Genomic DNA, 17,404 nt, shown 5'->3' with positions numbered 1-17,404 from the left:
CAGTGTCACATGATCCTTTGAAAGTTTAAATTTCTTTTAAAAAAATCTTACTGACATTTTTAAACAGTAGTGTATATTTTATAAAAAACAAAATATAAAAATATATCAAACTTTTATTATTATTATTATTATTATTATTATTATTTCAACATAGTACAATTACAATAAAATAAAAATAAAATATAAATATTATTGTTAATGTTTTCTTATATATTAAATTGTATTATATTATATTGTATTGTATTATATTATATTATATTATATTATATATAGTTACATCTAAGAAAAGCAGTGGTTGTTGTTGAAATGACAGAATATTGTGTGTGTGTGTGTGTGTGTGTGTGTGTGTGTGTGTGTGTGTGTGTGTGTGTGTGTGTGTGTGTGTGTGTGTGTGTGTGTGTGTGTGTGTGTGTGTGTGTGTGTGTGTGTGTGTGTGTGTGTTGTGTGTGTGTGTGTGTGTGTGTGTGTGTGTGTGTGTGTGTGTGTGTGTCCTCACAGGTAGGAGATCAGATTGTGGAGATCAACGGTGAACCCACGCAGGGCATTACACACACACGGGCCATCGAGCTCATCCAGGCCGGGGGCAATAAAGTGCTGCTGCTTTTGAGGCCCGGACTGGGCCTGGTGCCTGATCATAGTGAGTCTATTTAATACCTGACCTTTCACAGATAATCACTCAAACAATACAGGTCTTACTGCCAAAGTAAAGATGCAAAACACCGACATAGCTGAGAGATGTTCTCCGTACCAAAACGCCTCTTTAAGTTTGTTCAGAAGTGCAGAAGCGCTAATGTGAATTCCATCCGCTTCATGAACCGAGAAAAATCAGTTCTCTGAAGCCTGCCTTCCCCTCTGAGAACCAAATCATTTCTGAAGATGGGTTTGTTTTCTGCTGCTGCTTCAAAAGCCATTGAAAATGTATTGTGACGTTACCTTTTTCAACACGGTGTTTTCTAAAGCTACTTCATTCTACATCAGTACTCTTGTTCAAAACATTTTCACGAAAATGGACTCATGTAGAATATAACAAAGGTGGATTTATTGAAATATTACAATCATCATCATCACACTTACTTTTATATTGTCTAAACATTGCATGCATATTGATCAACAACAGAATGAAGTACTCAATTTGTACTCCATTATTAATGAATGAGGCCCATTGAGTGATTTGGGGGTCATATGCATGTTATGTCAGATCTTCCTATCTTCACGCATTGCATCTCTCAAATGCTGTCACTCTTGCTTCCTGTCTCTATTTTTGCTCATTTCTTTCTCTCTGTCTGGGCACTGTCCTATGCACCCCTCTCCCTCTCTCTCTCTCTCTCTCTCTCTCTCTCTCTGTTCCTTGTTTAGGTCTGAACTCTTCCTCCTCCACACTGTGCTACAACATGAAACCAGAGCTTCACTAAAGGCTTCTCTGCTTTTCTTGGTCTGTCCCTTATAACTTTGGTAAACTTTGCATTCCTCCTCTATGCCTATTCTGTGAATGTGCAGTTCTACCTTTCTTTTCCTTTCCTTTGCCTTGATATGAACATTATGCTTTTGAAAGTCACTAAATGAAAAAAGGAAATGTCAGTGATCACAATTCTACTGAGATATTAGTTTTTTTTCAAGATAATTTATTGCTAAATAAACAGTGATAATTGGCTATTTTTGTCATTATCTATTCTTACATTTGTTTTCACGTTTTTAACATGAATTTTATATTCAAATTTAAATAAGAATGCCAAACAGCAAACTAGAAAGAGTGACTCAAGCATGCCTCATGACAACAATGCCAATTTTACAATTTTACAATTTTACAAAGCATTTACAATGCTACTTTTTATATATTAAGTAACTATATTATTTGGAACTGAAAAAATCAAGACAAAAATCATGATCAGTGTTATTTTAGTTTAGTTTAGTTTATAGTATAGAATTTATTAATGTTTTTATTTTTATATTTTGATTTTCACATTTTAATTTTAGTTTGTTTTTAGTCATTTTATAGTATTATTTATGAAATTATATATTAATATTTATCAGTTTATTAAATATATATTAGCTTGAATCTATTTTATTCTATAATATTCTATAATATTCTATTCTATAAGTTAGTCTTTCCAAGTTAAAGTTTTTCATCTAATATTTGTATTATATTATTTCAGCTTTAATGGTTTTAGTGAACGATAACAACGCTGATCATGATTAGTTATTTTAATCTGGGACAGCTCTTCTATTTGTAATGCGTCACTTGACATATTATAATTTAAGCAAAACTGAAGTCTTTAAAAAAAAAACCCTAGTGTATGCAAGCCCTTAGCTAGGAGTACTGCTCTGGAATGATGCATCCTAAGTATATTTTAGAGACTAAATGTATGACCGAATATATATTTTTTACCAGACAGTTAAATGGCAAAGACATTGAAACCCATGTCAGGAGCCACCAGCTTGGTTTAATTTTTGCCTCTTGTTGCTTCACGTCTGGCGGCGTGACATTTTATCTTGAGAGAAAATTGATACGTCTTCCATTCTGGGTCTGACTCGTTCTCATAGCTGGTTTCTACTGCTTGAAATGCGTCACTGTATCTGGAGGCCAAAAGCCACTGAAGACTGGAAATGTTGACACTTTAATTGAGAATGTCTCTGCTGGAATGCATTTCAGAAGACAGGTTAATTACGTCCAGTCTATCAGTTGTATTCTGCAGATTTACAAAATCCAATTCGCAAAGTTTAAACGTGCACTCTGTCATTTTTTCCTCGTTAAAAAAGTTTTACAAAAAGAAATGAAGAGACATTTAAAATCTTGTACATTCGCTCCAGTCATGCTGTATCAGTAGCCTAATAAGTTGCTTTATATTTGAGGACCGCCATATTGAGATCACATGACCAGCTAAATATTATATTATCCCTGTTATTAGACACCTCCTTTTGGGGACTATATTAATCATGGCTGACTGAGAATAGGGAATTTCTGCAAGGGAATCAGAATCTGCAAACTGGTTTTTGCATAATGCTGCACCCACACCACTAGGTTTCTACACAATGCAACAAATAGAAAATACAGATTTTTTTTACACTCTTTTTTCTTTTTTGTACAAAATATAAGAAACGGAATATGAGGTTGATTTTTAAAAAGGTTTCGCAGGAATTGCAGACAAAAGAATAAGATAAAAAATAAATACATGCGTTTAAAAGTTTGTATTCAAAAATATTTTTTATGCTTTTATAACACTGCATTTATTTAATCAAAAATACAGTAAAAACAGTGTGAAATATTATTACAATATAAATTGTTTTCTATTTTAATACATTTTAAAAATCAATTTATTCCTGTGATGGCAAAGCTGAATTTTTAGCACCATTACTCTAGTCTTCATTGTCACATGATCCTTCCGAAATGAGTCTAATTTTCTGATTTGGTATTAAAACATTTCTTATAACAAAACTATCAATGTTGAAAGATTTTACATATTCTTAGATAATTAGAAGTTTAAAAGATCAGTATTTATTTAAAAGATACATATTTTGTAGCATTATTAATGCCTTACTGACACTTTTGATCAACGAAATGCATCCAGCATCCTTGCTAAATAAAAGTAGTCATTTCTTTCAAAAAATATCTTACTGACCACATTCTCTGGAACTGTAGTGTAATAAAGAGGAGGAAAGGGGGAGTTTTTTTTCTGTTACACTACAGACTAAGCGCACCTTTAAAATGGATTGTCATTTTCATGTTTTGTATTTGTTTCAGACATTAAGGATATGATGACAGGTCCATCTGCAAACTCTCCAAGATATTCTGCATCCAGTGAGCCATCCACACCAGCATCTCCATCCTTCATCTCTCACTCTTCCGAGGTCAATCCCTCTCCACCCGAGGAGCTCCTCCTCCTCGACCCGATGGCCACTTCTCACGGGCAACTTTACCAACATTACAGAGACGCCAAACAGCAAACTAGAAAGAGTGACTCAAGCATGCCTCATGACAACAATGACAATTTTACAATTCCCCGAAGACTGGATGGAAAAGAGCGCTCGCGCAGCCCGAAAAAGACTCTATACATGGACAACAGGAATGAACCTAGTGAACGGGAACCTCGATCCACTAGCCCCAGGAAGACCAAGAAGGAGAGCGTTGGGATCAGACAGGAAGTGCCTCTAAAGGCCACTGATGGATTGAAGCCTACCTCTGGAAGGAGACACAAAGACGAAGGCACTATGCACAAGCAGGACAGGGAAACAGGAGAGACCAGACCTGGTGTCTCAAGAGGTGGCAGTGACAAACACCAGAGGGATAAGACAGCAGAACCTCAGCGGGCTCCCGTACAGGCTCAGAAAGAGCTCGAGAGCGGAACCCTCAACCGAAAGGACCATGGTGGACAAGACAGGCCTAGAGGGGAAGAGGAAGACAGGGGTGCCCCTCTAGAGACTCCCCACGATGGGAACCCTACCACCAAGAAATCCCCTATAACCCCAGGCCCCTGGAAGGTCCCCAGCTCCGCAAGGATTCAGCCTCCGGTGCATGGAGTCTAATGCGTTTGGGAGCAGTTATCGATGTGAATCACTGTGTATTTTTTTCTTTTTTTTTGTATGACTATCACTATCTACACTGATAAAGTGCAGCATTCGCTAGTGTCCACCAATAATCAGAGCGTCAATTTTTGTGTGCCAATCAGACTGCAGCTAGACTCGTCCATGTCTCCTTGCTCCTGTGATGATAACATGAAGGATGCTTTTCTGTGAAGGTTTAAAAAAAAAAGTGTCTATTGTTATGTATTAATTCTCCATCTTTGATTTGCCGCATGTCCTTACAACGACTTCCAATGATGCAACTGTCCTCAAGATCTAAGTGACTTTGCGTAGGCTTTGCATTAATCAGCTTTGCTGTGGATTTTTGACATATCCATCTTTAAAAGACCAGAAACTTGTGGTATTGTTTACTGCCTGTGTGAAGATGCATATGTAATTTATTGAAATGAATATGATGATATACAGTACACATATACATGTATAGAGGTATAGGTATTTGTATCCATTCTGAGCCAGGTCACTTATTAGTGTTCCAGCTTGCCGACACTACTTTCGGCCTCCTAACAAACATATATTTTCACAGTGCTATAGCTTTTACAGTTTATCTCGGTTGAGCATTTGAAAGGTGTGTACATTTGGAAGCAAATGTTTGCTCGTATCATTAGAAGGTGAAGCAGAACTGGGAAATTCAGATATATTTTTGCATACTATCCAATCTAACATATATTTTTTCTTATACTTTTTGCACATTTCACTCGATCAAATGATTTGTACTGCATTGTTATCCCAATATTGGGATATTGCGCATTGTATCTTTCAGATCGTCCTTTTAAATGTCAAAATGCTGTCTTACATCCAAGGGAAACGTAGCGCAGAATTATGTATCAAACATGGTGGATGTTATTCATCGAGTTCTTAAAGCCTCAAACAATTGGCACAAAGATTCAGACTCAAGATATAACATTAATGCTGTCCAATATGTTTTTTCGTAACAGTATTTTTGAAATACCATAAAAATCGATTGTTCTATATGGGCAGAGCAAACAACAGTCAAACATTACATATGCTACAGTGACTGAGTGCTATGTTATGTCATGATGAAAAATGTGAATACTTTCTAAATATGGTTTATGATTGCTTCTTGATCATTAATCTCAACCCTTTTGTAGCTTGTTTCTCTTGTGCATCTCATGTCATGAGGTTGTATGTATGATACTGTGGCCTTGCATTGCTTTACCTTACACAAAAAAGCCTTGTGGTCTCTACATTGTGGTAGTTGTAAATGTTTATAAAAATACAATGTACAGCACCTGTATAAAACTCGCCTTCGTGAGGGGAAAACAAGGAAAAAAAATCTATAAATCGCTCCATTATTTTTTTAAGTAATTGAGAGTATGAGCATATAAATAGAGAGAGTGGTTAAAGAAATTAATCTGGTCATGACCTTCTGTTCATGCACTGATGAATAAAGATTTACTGAAAACATTTCTTGTGATCCATTGTGTGTCTGCTTTCCTACATTATGAAATATGAAAGTGGAGTGAAATTGCGCATTTGATTTCATTGGATTTAAGGGGGTGTTTTTACACAAAAGCAAAAGTGATGAAAAGTCCAATTCAACATCAATGAACAGGTTCTTATGAACAGTTCATATCAAAGAACCAATTCAAGATCGATTCATTGATTCACTTGTCTTATTATCACGTGGTCCCATCCCAGCATACTAATGATGCTGTTAAATTTCAAGTTTTTTTTGGTTCTTTGTTTATTGCCCTAGCATTCAGTCTGTTGCAGCCATGATTAAACATACACATTTTTTTTTAATTTAGAACCTATTTTTGCTTTTACATTTAAATGCTAAAATTAACTTTAAAGCTTTTTAGATTTTAAAGCTGTATTTATTAAAACCAATTCTGTGTTGATAAAACGAGTCCTAAAATAAATCCAAACATTTCCATTATTTTTTGAAATTTTATTTAAGATTTCTTCACTGCACCAGTCAAATTCTCCATGGCATTTATGCATAACCCTCTTGCCATCGTTTATCGTTTTAACGAGTCAGTGAGTTGTTGACTAAAAAGCATCATGAACAGATTCGTTATCGAATCGTTTATAGACTGGTTCCGAACAGTTTCTTTACTGAGATTCAACGGATTCCGTGAAAAGATCCGACTCGCAAGAACAATTCGTTCATTGACATTTTGATGACACTCAGACAGGCAGATGTGACGCACTCTTGTTAAACATAGCTCAACCAAAAATAGCGCAAATGACAGGCAAGAAAGCGTCCCACGTAGACGCCCACTGAAGAAATCCGACACCGCGCAACTATAACCAGGATGTCGTGTGTTGTTCTTTTGTTGGTTTTGAGCTCAACGTAGACAGAGCGCTTGGAAATATATATCTCTCAACGAAACGGAACCGCCCGCCCAACCAACCCCTACAGCTGCTAAGTTACAGCATTACGTCAGCCACTGGACGAGGCGCGTGCAGGAGCGCACGCATCCTTCAACCGTCGCAGTACAGAAACATCACTACCCACAAAGCTACATGTTGTACGCATGCGCGACCTGGGCGGGAAGACTACAAACGCATTAGCTCCGATTGGCTACTGACAAAAGAACTACAACTCCCATTAGACATGCGCAAAAAGTCCCTTTTAAAGCCTTTTAAATTTACGTGCAAAATGGCTGCACAGGTCGATCTGCTACGCGTCAAAGTAGAGGAGAAGAGCAGGGACAGCTTTGACAAAGCCACCAAAGAGAAGAAAAAGAAGAAAAAACGAGAATGTTCGCCGTCCGATGACAAGCGCGAGAGATCGGAGAAGGAAGCGAAGAAAATAAAGCTACATCACCACCAACAGAATCACCAACATGTCCAACAACGAGCGCATCCACCGCACCAACAACAGAACTGCCAAGCGCGCAACTTCAGCAAAGAGCAGGCACCTGTGCAACACCGCCATCCCCTCCATCATCAGCTCCACAGCACCAAGAAAGAATTACCTCCGGGCTGGCCGCCGCGCAAAGTGACACCAGCAGCCCACGTCCCGCAGAAGACGGTCCTGCCGCCTCCACCGCTGTTCACTTTCACGCCGCTCAAAGTAGCGAAGGCCAAGCCCCTCAACAACAAGCCCAAACACATTGAGAAGGACGTGAAACTTAAGCCCGAGAAGGACGTGAAACTTAAGCCCAAGAAGGAAAACGCCGAGGCGAACGTTAAAGTGGAGGAATGCAAAAAGAAGACAGGTAACTTTAATAGCGTTTGCGCGTAAGCCAAACGATTTTACATTTCTGGCTGGCTTCCAACTTGAGAAGTGAGCGGAGAAAGTGCCGTTAGCCTCAGCTGCTAACCCATGCGCGCGCACACCCCCATTCACTAGAGCAGTGTTGCTAAATATTATCGAGGAAGAAAGTTTTCACTACTGTGAAAGTACATATTAATGAAACGTATAACTTATTATCATTTTCTCTGCTTAGTATCAGGGGCGTTCTCATTGCATCTGTCTTGTTTACTAAACTCGCTGTTACTACACTAAACTCATTTTTGCATGCATAAATAACATGGTACTGTTATAGCTGTATAGCATATACTGTTTTATAAGCACCATACCATAATAAAACCATAGTTTTTGGAAACAATACATTTATTCTTTAATTGGCAAGGTAAAGTCCTAGAAGCTATGTACAATTGATATTTATATGATGTTCTGTCATTTCTGTTCAGAGCCCCACAGTGAGAATGGCAAAACCCAGACCCTGGAGGAATACCTGCTAAAGAAAAAGAAAAAGAAGAAGCGGCATCGTGAAGATGAGCGTGGCAAGAAGTCACGCCTGCACAACAAAGAGGTGCAGACGGTGTGTGCAGGATTGACAGGAGATGCTCCACCTCTTTCTGAAGACCCTGTCTTACATGCGTACATCAAAGATGAACAGCCATGTCCAGGCTTAAGTGAGTACCACACCCCCAAAGGTGGGAAGAAGCTGTTCCTCTCACACCAAGACCACTTCATCCGCAGCTCGTGGCTTCAGACCAACTCCTGCTTCAGCAGACTGCTCCATGAGGAAAAGCAGCCCAATGGAGGGGCGTCTGTACTACATGCTTATGCAGATGAACTGTCCTTACTGCAGCCTGAAGACACTGAAAGATTTACTCAGGAGTTCCTGGAACTCGCCTTTGCTGAACACCCTAAAGGAGCTGCACGCTATGCACTCGCTGTGGTGCATGGAGCGGCCGCCTACCTGCCTGATTTCTTGGACTACTTTGCCTTCAATTTCCCAAATACGCCTGTCAAGATGGAAATCCTTGGTAAAAAGGACATTGAGACCACCACGATTGCTAGCTTCCACTCCCAGGTAAGGTGACGACGGTTTGAAACAATCTGTATTGTAAAAAGCGTTATATATAAAGGTGACTTGACTTGGCTTTGGCATGTCGTGCTGTTTTTTTAGCAGGAATGCATTGATGCCTTGCATGGGTGACTGGTTAAATAAATTTGATAGATTTAATTTGCTATTCTTACTTCTAGAGGACTGTTAAAGCTGCTGTAATTTTTATTTACACAAGTCACGTGGATAGGTGTCAGTTCAAAGTACAGTCTTGAGTAAGTAAAGCAGACCAAATTTAAAATGTTATGCTGTTTCTCTGGTGTCTCAGAGACTAGTAAATAAACTGACATTATCAAATTCATTCTTTCAAGAAGCATGAGATTTACCTATTGTAGTTGTGTTCATTTTCTGGTAGTCTTAAACACCATATTACTTTACATTTTTCCTCATGGCTTGTTCTCACCAAGGATGAAAACTATAATGGTTTAATAATCTTTCTGACTTTATTAGATCAGGGAAGTTCACACCACAGTTATAACGATAACGACACAGAGGAACCATATCATTGGAATCAATTTTTCCAGCTGATGAACGATAAAAACATTGACATCTGATAAAAATCCACCTGACTTTAAAAAGCTTGAGCATTTAAAGTAGCTAACGGTATAACTGCAGCGCACCCTTATAATAAACAGAACGTTATCATGCATTGGTGTGCACTGCACGCTAACATAAATATAGTTATTGTTATAGTTATCATGCTTGATGTGAACAGTCCTTTAAACTATTTAATTTCATTTTATTATGAAGTTTTGAAAAAACACACATACTGAACTTTGCATTAAGATTCATTTTAGTTTGTTGTTGTTTTACCCATTCCAGCACTAAGATAAAAAGTGTGTGTGGCTGTTGTTTCCTGGCTCTGAAGTGCTTTTGTGTTGCAGGTGAGTCGAACATACTGCTCTGGGACATATAGAGCTGGTCCCATGAGGCAGATCAGTCTGGTCGGTGCAGTAGATGAGGAGGTGGGCGATTTCTTCCCGGAGTTCTTGGACATGCTTGAGGAATCTCCGTTTCTTAAGGTTAGAACATAATCTCTCACAGATGAGTGAGTTTGAAGTCCTTGTGCTGATGGTGTTTTCAGGGTGGCCGCGGGTCCTTAAAAAGTCTTAAAACGTCTTAGGTAAAGTTTTCCTCATAAAAGGCCTTAAAAAGTATTAAAATGTCTTAAATTCCGATTCGATGGGTCTTAAATATTTCTGGTCACATTACCGCCAAAATTTCTCCAGTCAAATAACCAGTGAAGCATCGAATCGCGAGAATTATTCTGATTTTATTACATAAACAGCGATTGATAATGTATTTCTGGTAGCGCTGTTGAGACTCGCGCTGCCTGTCTCTGTGAGAGATTTTATAGTGAGAAATCAAAACAAATGAGCATAACATAAAAACATGTTTTTTATTTATAACATTTGATATAGCCTAGTTAAGTAACATAACATGATGGGAGCTATTTTGCTGAATATTCTCACGATTCCAAATGTTACATTTGTTTTTAGTTCAATAAACAAGTAGTTAATATTACATTTACTTAGGTTAAACATTAAATATTACATATACGTTTGTAATTTAATGTTTATTTCCATCACAGGTTTGGTCTTAAATTTAATTCAAAGTGGCATTAAAAAGGTCTTAAAAAGTCTTAAATTTAACTTATTTATATCTGTAGACACCCTGGTTTTGTAGTGCAAATGGTGCGTTTCAATTTACTATTTGTTTTTACTGTTTTTTACGGTTTTGGATCCTGCTAAACAATGTTGTCTTCTTCCACAATTATGTGAAATTTTTGGTTGCGTTCCTGTACTTTTAAAGACCTCTAAACATTAAAATTGGAGATCCATACACTACTGTTCAAAAATGTGGTGTCTGAAAGTTTAACTTTTTCTTTTTTAAGAAGACTTGTGCTCAAAAAACTGTATTTGTTTAATCAGAAATTAAGTACATTTTGCAAAATAATATTACAATTTAAAATAACGATTTTTTGCTAAATAATATTACAATTTAAAATACCTGTTTTTTATAAATATAATTTATTCCTGTGATGGCGAAGCTTCAATTTCAGCAGCCATTACCTCAGTTTTCAGTGTCACATGATCCTTCAGAAATCATTGAAACATTTCTTATCAATGAATGAATAAAGGTTTAATTTATTGGGGGGGATAACTTACCCCAAAAAGTAGTTTTTGTGCAATGAAACGTCTTATAGGAACTGTTAAGCAGATAGTAATGTGTTAGCTAATCACTAATAAATGGTCCATATTAAACTATAATCAATCATTTCAAATGCTACAAGGGAATTTAGACATTATAACATTATATTGTAGAGTATGAAAAAAATATTTTGAGATTTGCTATTACATTTTAACATTTGTTAATGAATAAGTGTTTTTGAAAATTACCTTGAGTATTGCCAGAGACTATTTATATATATTTAGCCTAAAAGGACTTTGGTATTGCAAAGATAAATCTAAATGTACCAAGGAAAATGAGCATGATGTATAATTAGATATGCAATTTAAAAAAAACTCTAATATCAGCCAGTAACTGATATATTATGCATCCCAAAGTAATAGTAAGTTGCAAGTCATGGCTGAGATAAGTCTGCTTTGATATTTACTATTGAAACAGGATGTTGAGGTGGTACATATGTCAAACGGAAAAGAAAACTGTTTATTTAGTTGTTTCTTGCCATTCATAGATTGAGACGGTGGTCAGGGCAAGACTAAAGCATGGTTCTAACTTCACGACTAATGTTTTGTTTGTCTGTGCAGATGACTTTGCCATGGGGAAGCCTGTCCAGCCTGAAGCTTGACTGCAGGTCCCAGAGCGACGATGGTCCCATCTTGTGGGTGAGACCTGGAGAGCAGATGGTCCCCACAGCTGATATGCCCAAGTCTCCATTCAAGAGACGAAGGTATGCGCTGTTTTGATGCAACTGTTGATATTCAACCTCAAAAAAGACTTTCATGGTAGCGCCTTACAAAACGCTTTTTTTTTGGTTGTAGATCAATGAATGAGGTCAAGAACTTGCATTACCTCCCGAGAGCCAGTGAACCACGTGAGGTGCTGTTCGAGGATCGGACACGAGCCCATGCAGATCACGTTGGCCAGAGCTTCGACTGGCAGAGTACAGCAGCTGTGGGTGTCCTGAAAGCAGTGCAGTTTGGGGAATGGTGAGTGCAACCATCTGCCACACAGAAACGTATGCATGTGCTTGTACATGCAGAAAACTGTGTAATTAACAATAGATAAAATGAACTTTGATGTTCTTCTCTCTCATAGGAGTGACCGGCCACGGATAACCAAAGATGCAATCTGTTTTCACGCGGAGGACTTCAATGACGTCGTTCAAAGGCTTCAGCTAGACCTGTTTGAGCCACCTGTGTCACAGGTATGGGCTGTTAAACTGCTAAACGGGACTGACTGTAGGCATGGGTGTTTCTGTTAGTCATGGCTAACATGGCAAGTTGGGTTGTGTAAGCACAATTTATGAGTGAACATGCAAGTCATCATTGGAGTTTTTCACTCTTTTCCACTTCGCTTTTAAAGTGTAAATTGCAGGTTAACCACCACAATCAATTAATGTGTTAATTAAAATGCTCAATATATATATATATATATATATATATTTAAAAATTTCTGTCTTAAAATGCGTTAAAATAACATTTATTGGGGTTTCTTCAAAGGTACCATGTTTTTTACCGTAACTGGGTGATGACGTCATAACAGGGAGTAGCAACCCGTACTCTGCTAGATTCCTACTGTTTGCGGTTTGACTATGGAGAACGACTGGGAGACTGAAGAGGTGGCAAACCATCAAATTCTTGATGGACCAGGGGAGGAAATTGTCAGAAATCATGGCCGTCAAATAGTTATTAATGCTTGGTGTGAGGAAAATTAGTGGAGGGTTGGCCAGGTTTCCTGGTGAGTAGCTAGAGCTAACCTAGGTTAGCCTGGTGCTAGCCCGGATAACATTAGGAAACAAGCTAAAGTCTTTTCAAAATGAAGACTGAAGACATTATTTACTTACATGGTGTTAGTGGTCCTAATCAGAGCTGTAGAGATGCACACACTGCACAGGCACAATGCCGCATTTGCTGGCATCTGTTGACAGAACGCGATATTGCCTGTGCTAAAACGCAACTAATTAACAATGCTCATTGTCAGAAAGAAAAAAATAGATTGATGTCCTTATCGCTGTGTTTGACAGGTGTTTGTGTGGGCTATGCCACCCAATGGAATCAGCAGTGGAGAGTATGTGCTGTCGTGAGGTGAACGCGTTTTGGAGTTTAGTGGAGCAGCTCGACCCGCGACTTTGTCACAGAGGCACCAGTAAAATCAGCTCGCTTCGTAGCCACAAACTTCACCCAGGCACGAAACAGCTGTTTGTCCTTGGGGAACTTGTGGGGCCTCTCTCCCGTATTAGAAGTATTTGTACATCCCGCACAAACACAATAGTTCACCTTTTTTGTTACTTGCCGTTAGACTAACGGTAACTCGAGGCTTGGAGTCCCTGTTATGGCGTCACGCCCAGCCTAGTGGAAGGGAGGGGGCGTGCTTAAAACCACTGTAAAACGTACCAACTTTTCATATTATATCCGGCATTTTGCTATAAAAACATAAAAAACAATGGTGGGCGGTTCTTATCTTTATGTTTAATAAGCACATTGCATTATCTTCGTGAAAAATTTAACCTGCAATTTACACTTTAAATCGCTTGCGATTTTTTCGCTAGCGAGTGTTTTCTAAAAAAAAAAAAATCTAAACAGCGGTGGGGGGGGGGGGTGCCGTGGTGGGCTAATGATGTAACCGATATTGCGGCAGAGCACCGGTAACACTGGCAACACGACTATGGCAACAAACCTAACTGGTACCAGCTGCACTTTCTTGCTCTCTCTTTACAACTTCAAGTTAACCCGCATAGCAGTGTGTAAAGTATAATCATAAAAAAGTATATAGTCCGCTGTGCTGCACGTTTTAGAGCAAAGTGTGTCACTGTGATAATTTACATGCTTGCAGCTTATAATGCTGGGTTTTTCAGCTTCTCAGAGCAGTTCATAGTAAATGCGGTGAACTCAATCTCTGCATTCAAAGAGGGTTAAACGCGCATTTGGGAATGCAGTATGTCTTTGCATGCTTTGTTTTTGGCATAAAATTTATTATATAATTTTCACTATATTTGATGAATTTACAACTTTTTTGTGGATGGGTGATAACATAACGCTTTAACACAGATGTTTAATGACAAGTGTTTGTAAGCCTGTTGTCACAGACACTTAAAGGTCTCCTGCAGTTTTCTACCAAAATAAAAGCTTTAGGGTTTAAGTGAACATATTAACACACATAAGTCATAAGAATGGTACATTTAGAATGAGAATACTATTGTAATAAAACGATGTGAATTCTCTAGGTTAAGTTGCCGTGTTTCAGCGCGTTGTTGTGGGAATAGCGCGTCAAGAACAGGGGTTACACGTGCGACCAAGTTTGTTTTTGCATTCACGTCATTTTGTGCAGATATGTGATAAGTCGTAATATTAAGTGTATGTAATATAAATATCTGATTAATCTCACATAGGATGCGTTTCGTTGATTAAAACCTGCTAGAAAAGTTCTTCGGTTTCCCAGTGCTCGTTCTCTTTAGCTTCAGCGCGCGCGATCAAACAGCAATGCAAAACATTAAAAGGTGTGATTGGGACTGTCACATCATTATAATTGTATACACTATTGTAATAAAATGTTGTAAATTCTTTGGGTTCAGTTGCATTCTTCAGCAACCGTTGAGTTGATTAACCTTCTAGCAGAGCGATGCAGTTTAAAGTTCGTTCTCTTCAGCTTCAGCACGCGCAACAGCAATGATGTCATTTGAAACAGTAAGCCTAATAAAGATGTTTACTATTACTGTAATATTTATTTATTTATTTTTAAACATTGATGCGTTATTAATAACTTGTATTATTTTCAGCAACAATATGGTTTGATCAAAATAATTTCCTTATTGTCCGTGTGGAGGCGATTTCATTTTATGTATCTATAGCACATGCATTTTGTTTCTTTAAATGCACCCCAATGTTATCCAATGACTTGTTTGCATTATTTAGGTATTTTAAATAATTTTTTTGTTAGGCAATAGATTTTTTGGTAACACTTTACAATAAGGTATAATTTGTTAATGCATAACATGAAGTAACAGAGAGCAATAGCCTTTTGTTAGTTCACAGTGCATTAACTAACGGCTGTTTCACACCGCAAGCATGAGCAGCGCGTGAGCAGCGCGTGAGCAGCGCGTCAGCGGAACTACATCGTCACTGCAGCTGCAGACGCGCGCGAGTATTCACACTGGAAGCGTTTGTACAGCGTCACAACAGCGGCTCCCAGGCTACATATAAGCAAGCATTTCTTTACTAAGACTTTTGTAAAATTTGTTATTAGAAGTTGGTCATAAACACATTTGAAGTTTGTTCAAAGCCCAAACTGAATAATTAAGAACAAGTTTAATGGGTAAATTTTCTATAACATTTTATTTTCTTTATGTTAGTCTTCATATCCTTTTCTGACATACTGCAGTTCTTGTTAAAACACACTAGACATGCAAATTCTATGTGTTTTGGGCACTTTTTGTGGGAAATCCTATAAATTTTTTCCATCAAAAGTGTGCTATAACTTTAACCCCTAAAATCCACGGGATCCGTCTACGGCGCGGAACGTCAGCGTTGCGGATGCCGCAGCTAATCGCAGCCATTATAGTCAATGCTCTAAAGTCCACCAGCTGCGGACGCAGCGCGTCTCAGAAGCGCAGCGCCTCAGGCAGCGCGTCAGTGTAACCCCTAAAATCCACTGGATCCGTCTACGGCGCGAAACGTCAGCGGCACTCAGCGCCACGTTTTTGATGCGTCCCTAGCTCGGCGTCAAAGTCCACTGGAAGCGTCTCAGGCACGTTTCAGCAGCGGAGGGTTGGTGACGTATTTTTCCTCAGAATCGGAGCGTTGTTTATTTGTTGTTCATTTGTCTTCTTTTGGCTCAGGAGCAGACAGTTAATTGTGCTACCTTATTGTTTTTTTCTTCTTCAATTTTCCTCTTTGTGCTTCTACAATGGGTAAGTGGGTTATTTAATTAAGTGAATTCTTTCTATTAGTTTTTTCTGTTGTTATTTCCTACTTGGTATCCAATCAGAGGCATTGTTGTCCAAACTGTAGGGATGCGGAGTCTCCACAGGGTGTTTATTTTGAAATTGATAGTGTTTTTTGACTTTTATTTTGTATTCACGGTGCGGCTTGGACGCGGGTCCGTCAAAAATAGACTAGGCGTCCATCTTTAACGAAACGGCGCCGTAGACGGATCCAGTGGATTTTAGGGGTAACTACATCGTTACTGCAGCTGCAGACGCGCGCGAGTATTCACACTGGAAGCGTTTGTACAGCATCACAATAGCGGCTCCCCGGCTGCATATAAGCAAGCATTTCTTTACAAATTTTTTTGATAAATTTGTTTTTAGAAGTTGGTTATAAACTTGATAGACTTGAAGTTTGTTCAAACTGAATAATTAAAAACAAGTGTAATGGGTACATTTTCTATAAAATTCTTGAGTCTTCATTTTCTTTTCTGACATAGGCCTACTGCAGTTCTTGTTAAAACACACTAGACATGCAAATTCTGTGCGTTTTGGGCACTTTTTGTGTGAAATCATTAATTGTGTCCATCAAAAGTGTGCTTTCACTTTAATTGAGCGCGAGCAGCGCAGCAAAAATAGACTCGGCGCTGAAACCCCCGCTTCACTGCTTCTCACGCGACGCTCCTGCTTGACGCTCACGCGCTGCTCCTGCTCGCGGTGTGTGAACGCACTCATTGATTAACTTTATAATTTATCCTATAATATTATAGGCTACTGTATATGTTTGATTTGTGTTGAAGTGTTTGGGACATGAGCTTTTAATGTTGAGCCTTTTGTTTATTTATTCAGGCTATCAAAGTATATAAAAATTTGAATTTAGATTTATCGGCTTTCAAATGTAAAGAATTATGGGGATCGGCCAAAATTGTAATATTGGTGCATCCCTAGTTCGTTCATCGACTGAAAACTGCATAGACTAAAAGATTGATCATTAGGATGTAAGAATCGATATCGCTTCATAAAAATGAGAATCAATTAAAATCTAGTTTTTTTTTGTTGATTTTTTTTTTTTTTTTTTACCAAGCCCTAATAATAATAATAAGTCCCACTATGAGTCCTATCAGCTATCAGTCCTGAGGAATGTCCTGAGTTTTAGTTAAAGTAAATCAACTTTGATACTGTATACAATTTATGCCTCTAATGTTGTGGCAGTTTCTCCCCACAATCTTTTTCAAGGTATTGTATTGCACTTAGTATCATGACAGCAGTAGGCTCCACTATATTTTCATCTATCATATATTTTTCAAGGATTTTGTGCTGAAAGCTTGTTAGATTGTGAAATATTCAATTCTAAAGATGAATGACAGTAGTTAAATATATGTTATTCTAT

The 17,404-nt window shown here is 38.1% G+C and overlaps 2 protein-coding genes across 4 annotated transcripts in view; both read left to right on the top strand.

Moving 5' to 3' along the window:
• Positions 1-6,003, top strand: part of magi3a (membrane associated guanylate kinase, WW and PDZ domain containing 3a) — a 148,891-nt gene extending 142,888 nt beyond the window's left edge. For 2 of the 3 annotated variants that reach the window (XM_077218767.1, XM_077218768.1), the window contains 2 exons: positions 499-637; positions 3,740-6,003. In XM_077218767.1, the coding sequence (XP_077074882.1) occupies positions 499-637; positions 3,740-4,521 (921 nt within the window). In that variant the 3' untranslated portion in view covers positions 4,522-6,003. The remainder of the gene's footprint in view (positions 1-498; positions 638-3,739) is intronic. The other variant, XM_077218769.1, reaches the window with a different exon arrangement.
• A 721-nt stretch (positions 6,004-6,724) lies between these two features.
• rsbn1 (round spermatid basic protein 1) overlaps positions 6,725-17,404 on the top strand; it is a 14,369-nt gene continuing 3,689 nt past the window's right edge. The window contains exons 1-6 of the mRNA XM_077218788.1: positions 6,725-7,766; positions 8,245-8,873; positions 9,791-9,928; positions 11,678-11,820; positions 11,912-12,079; positions 12,189-12,297. Coding sequence (XP_077074903.1) covers positions 7,160-7,766; positions 8,245-8,873; positions 9,791-9,928; positions 11,678-11,820; positions 11,912-12,079; positions 12,189-12,297 — 1,794 coding nt within the window. The 5' untranslated portion in view covers positions 6,725-7,159. The remainder of the gene's footprint in view (positions 7,767-8,244; positions 8,874-9,790; positions 9,929-11,677; positions 11,821-11,911; positions 12,080-12,188; positions 12,298-17,404) is intronic.

The sequence above is a fragment of the Siphateles boraxobius genome, unplaced genomic scaffold (genome assembly GCF_051911475.1).
Source record: "Siphateles boraxobius isolate OS27281-9 unplaced genomic scaffold, OSU_SipBor_1 77, whole genome shotgun sequence".
Lineage (NCBI taxonomy): Eukaryota > Metazoa > Chordata > Actinopteri > Cypriniformes > Leuciscidae > Siphateles > Siphateles boraxobius.
The sequence above is the reverse complement of the archived record's forward strand: the minus strand, read 5'-3'. Positions and strand labels throughout refer to the sequence as shown.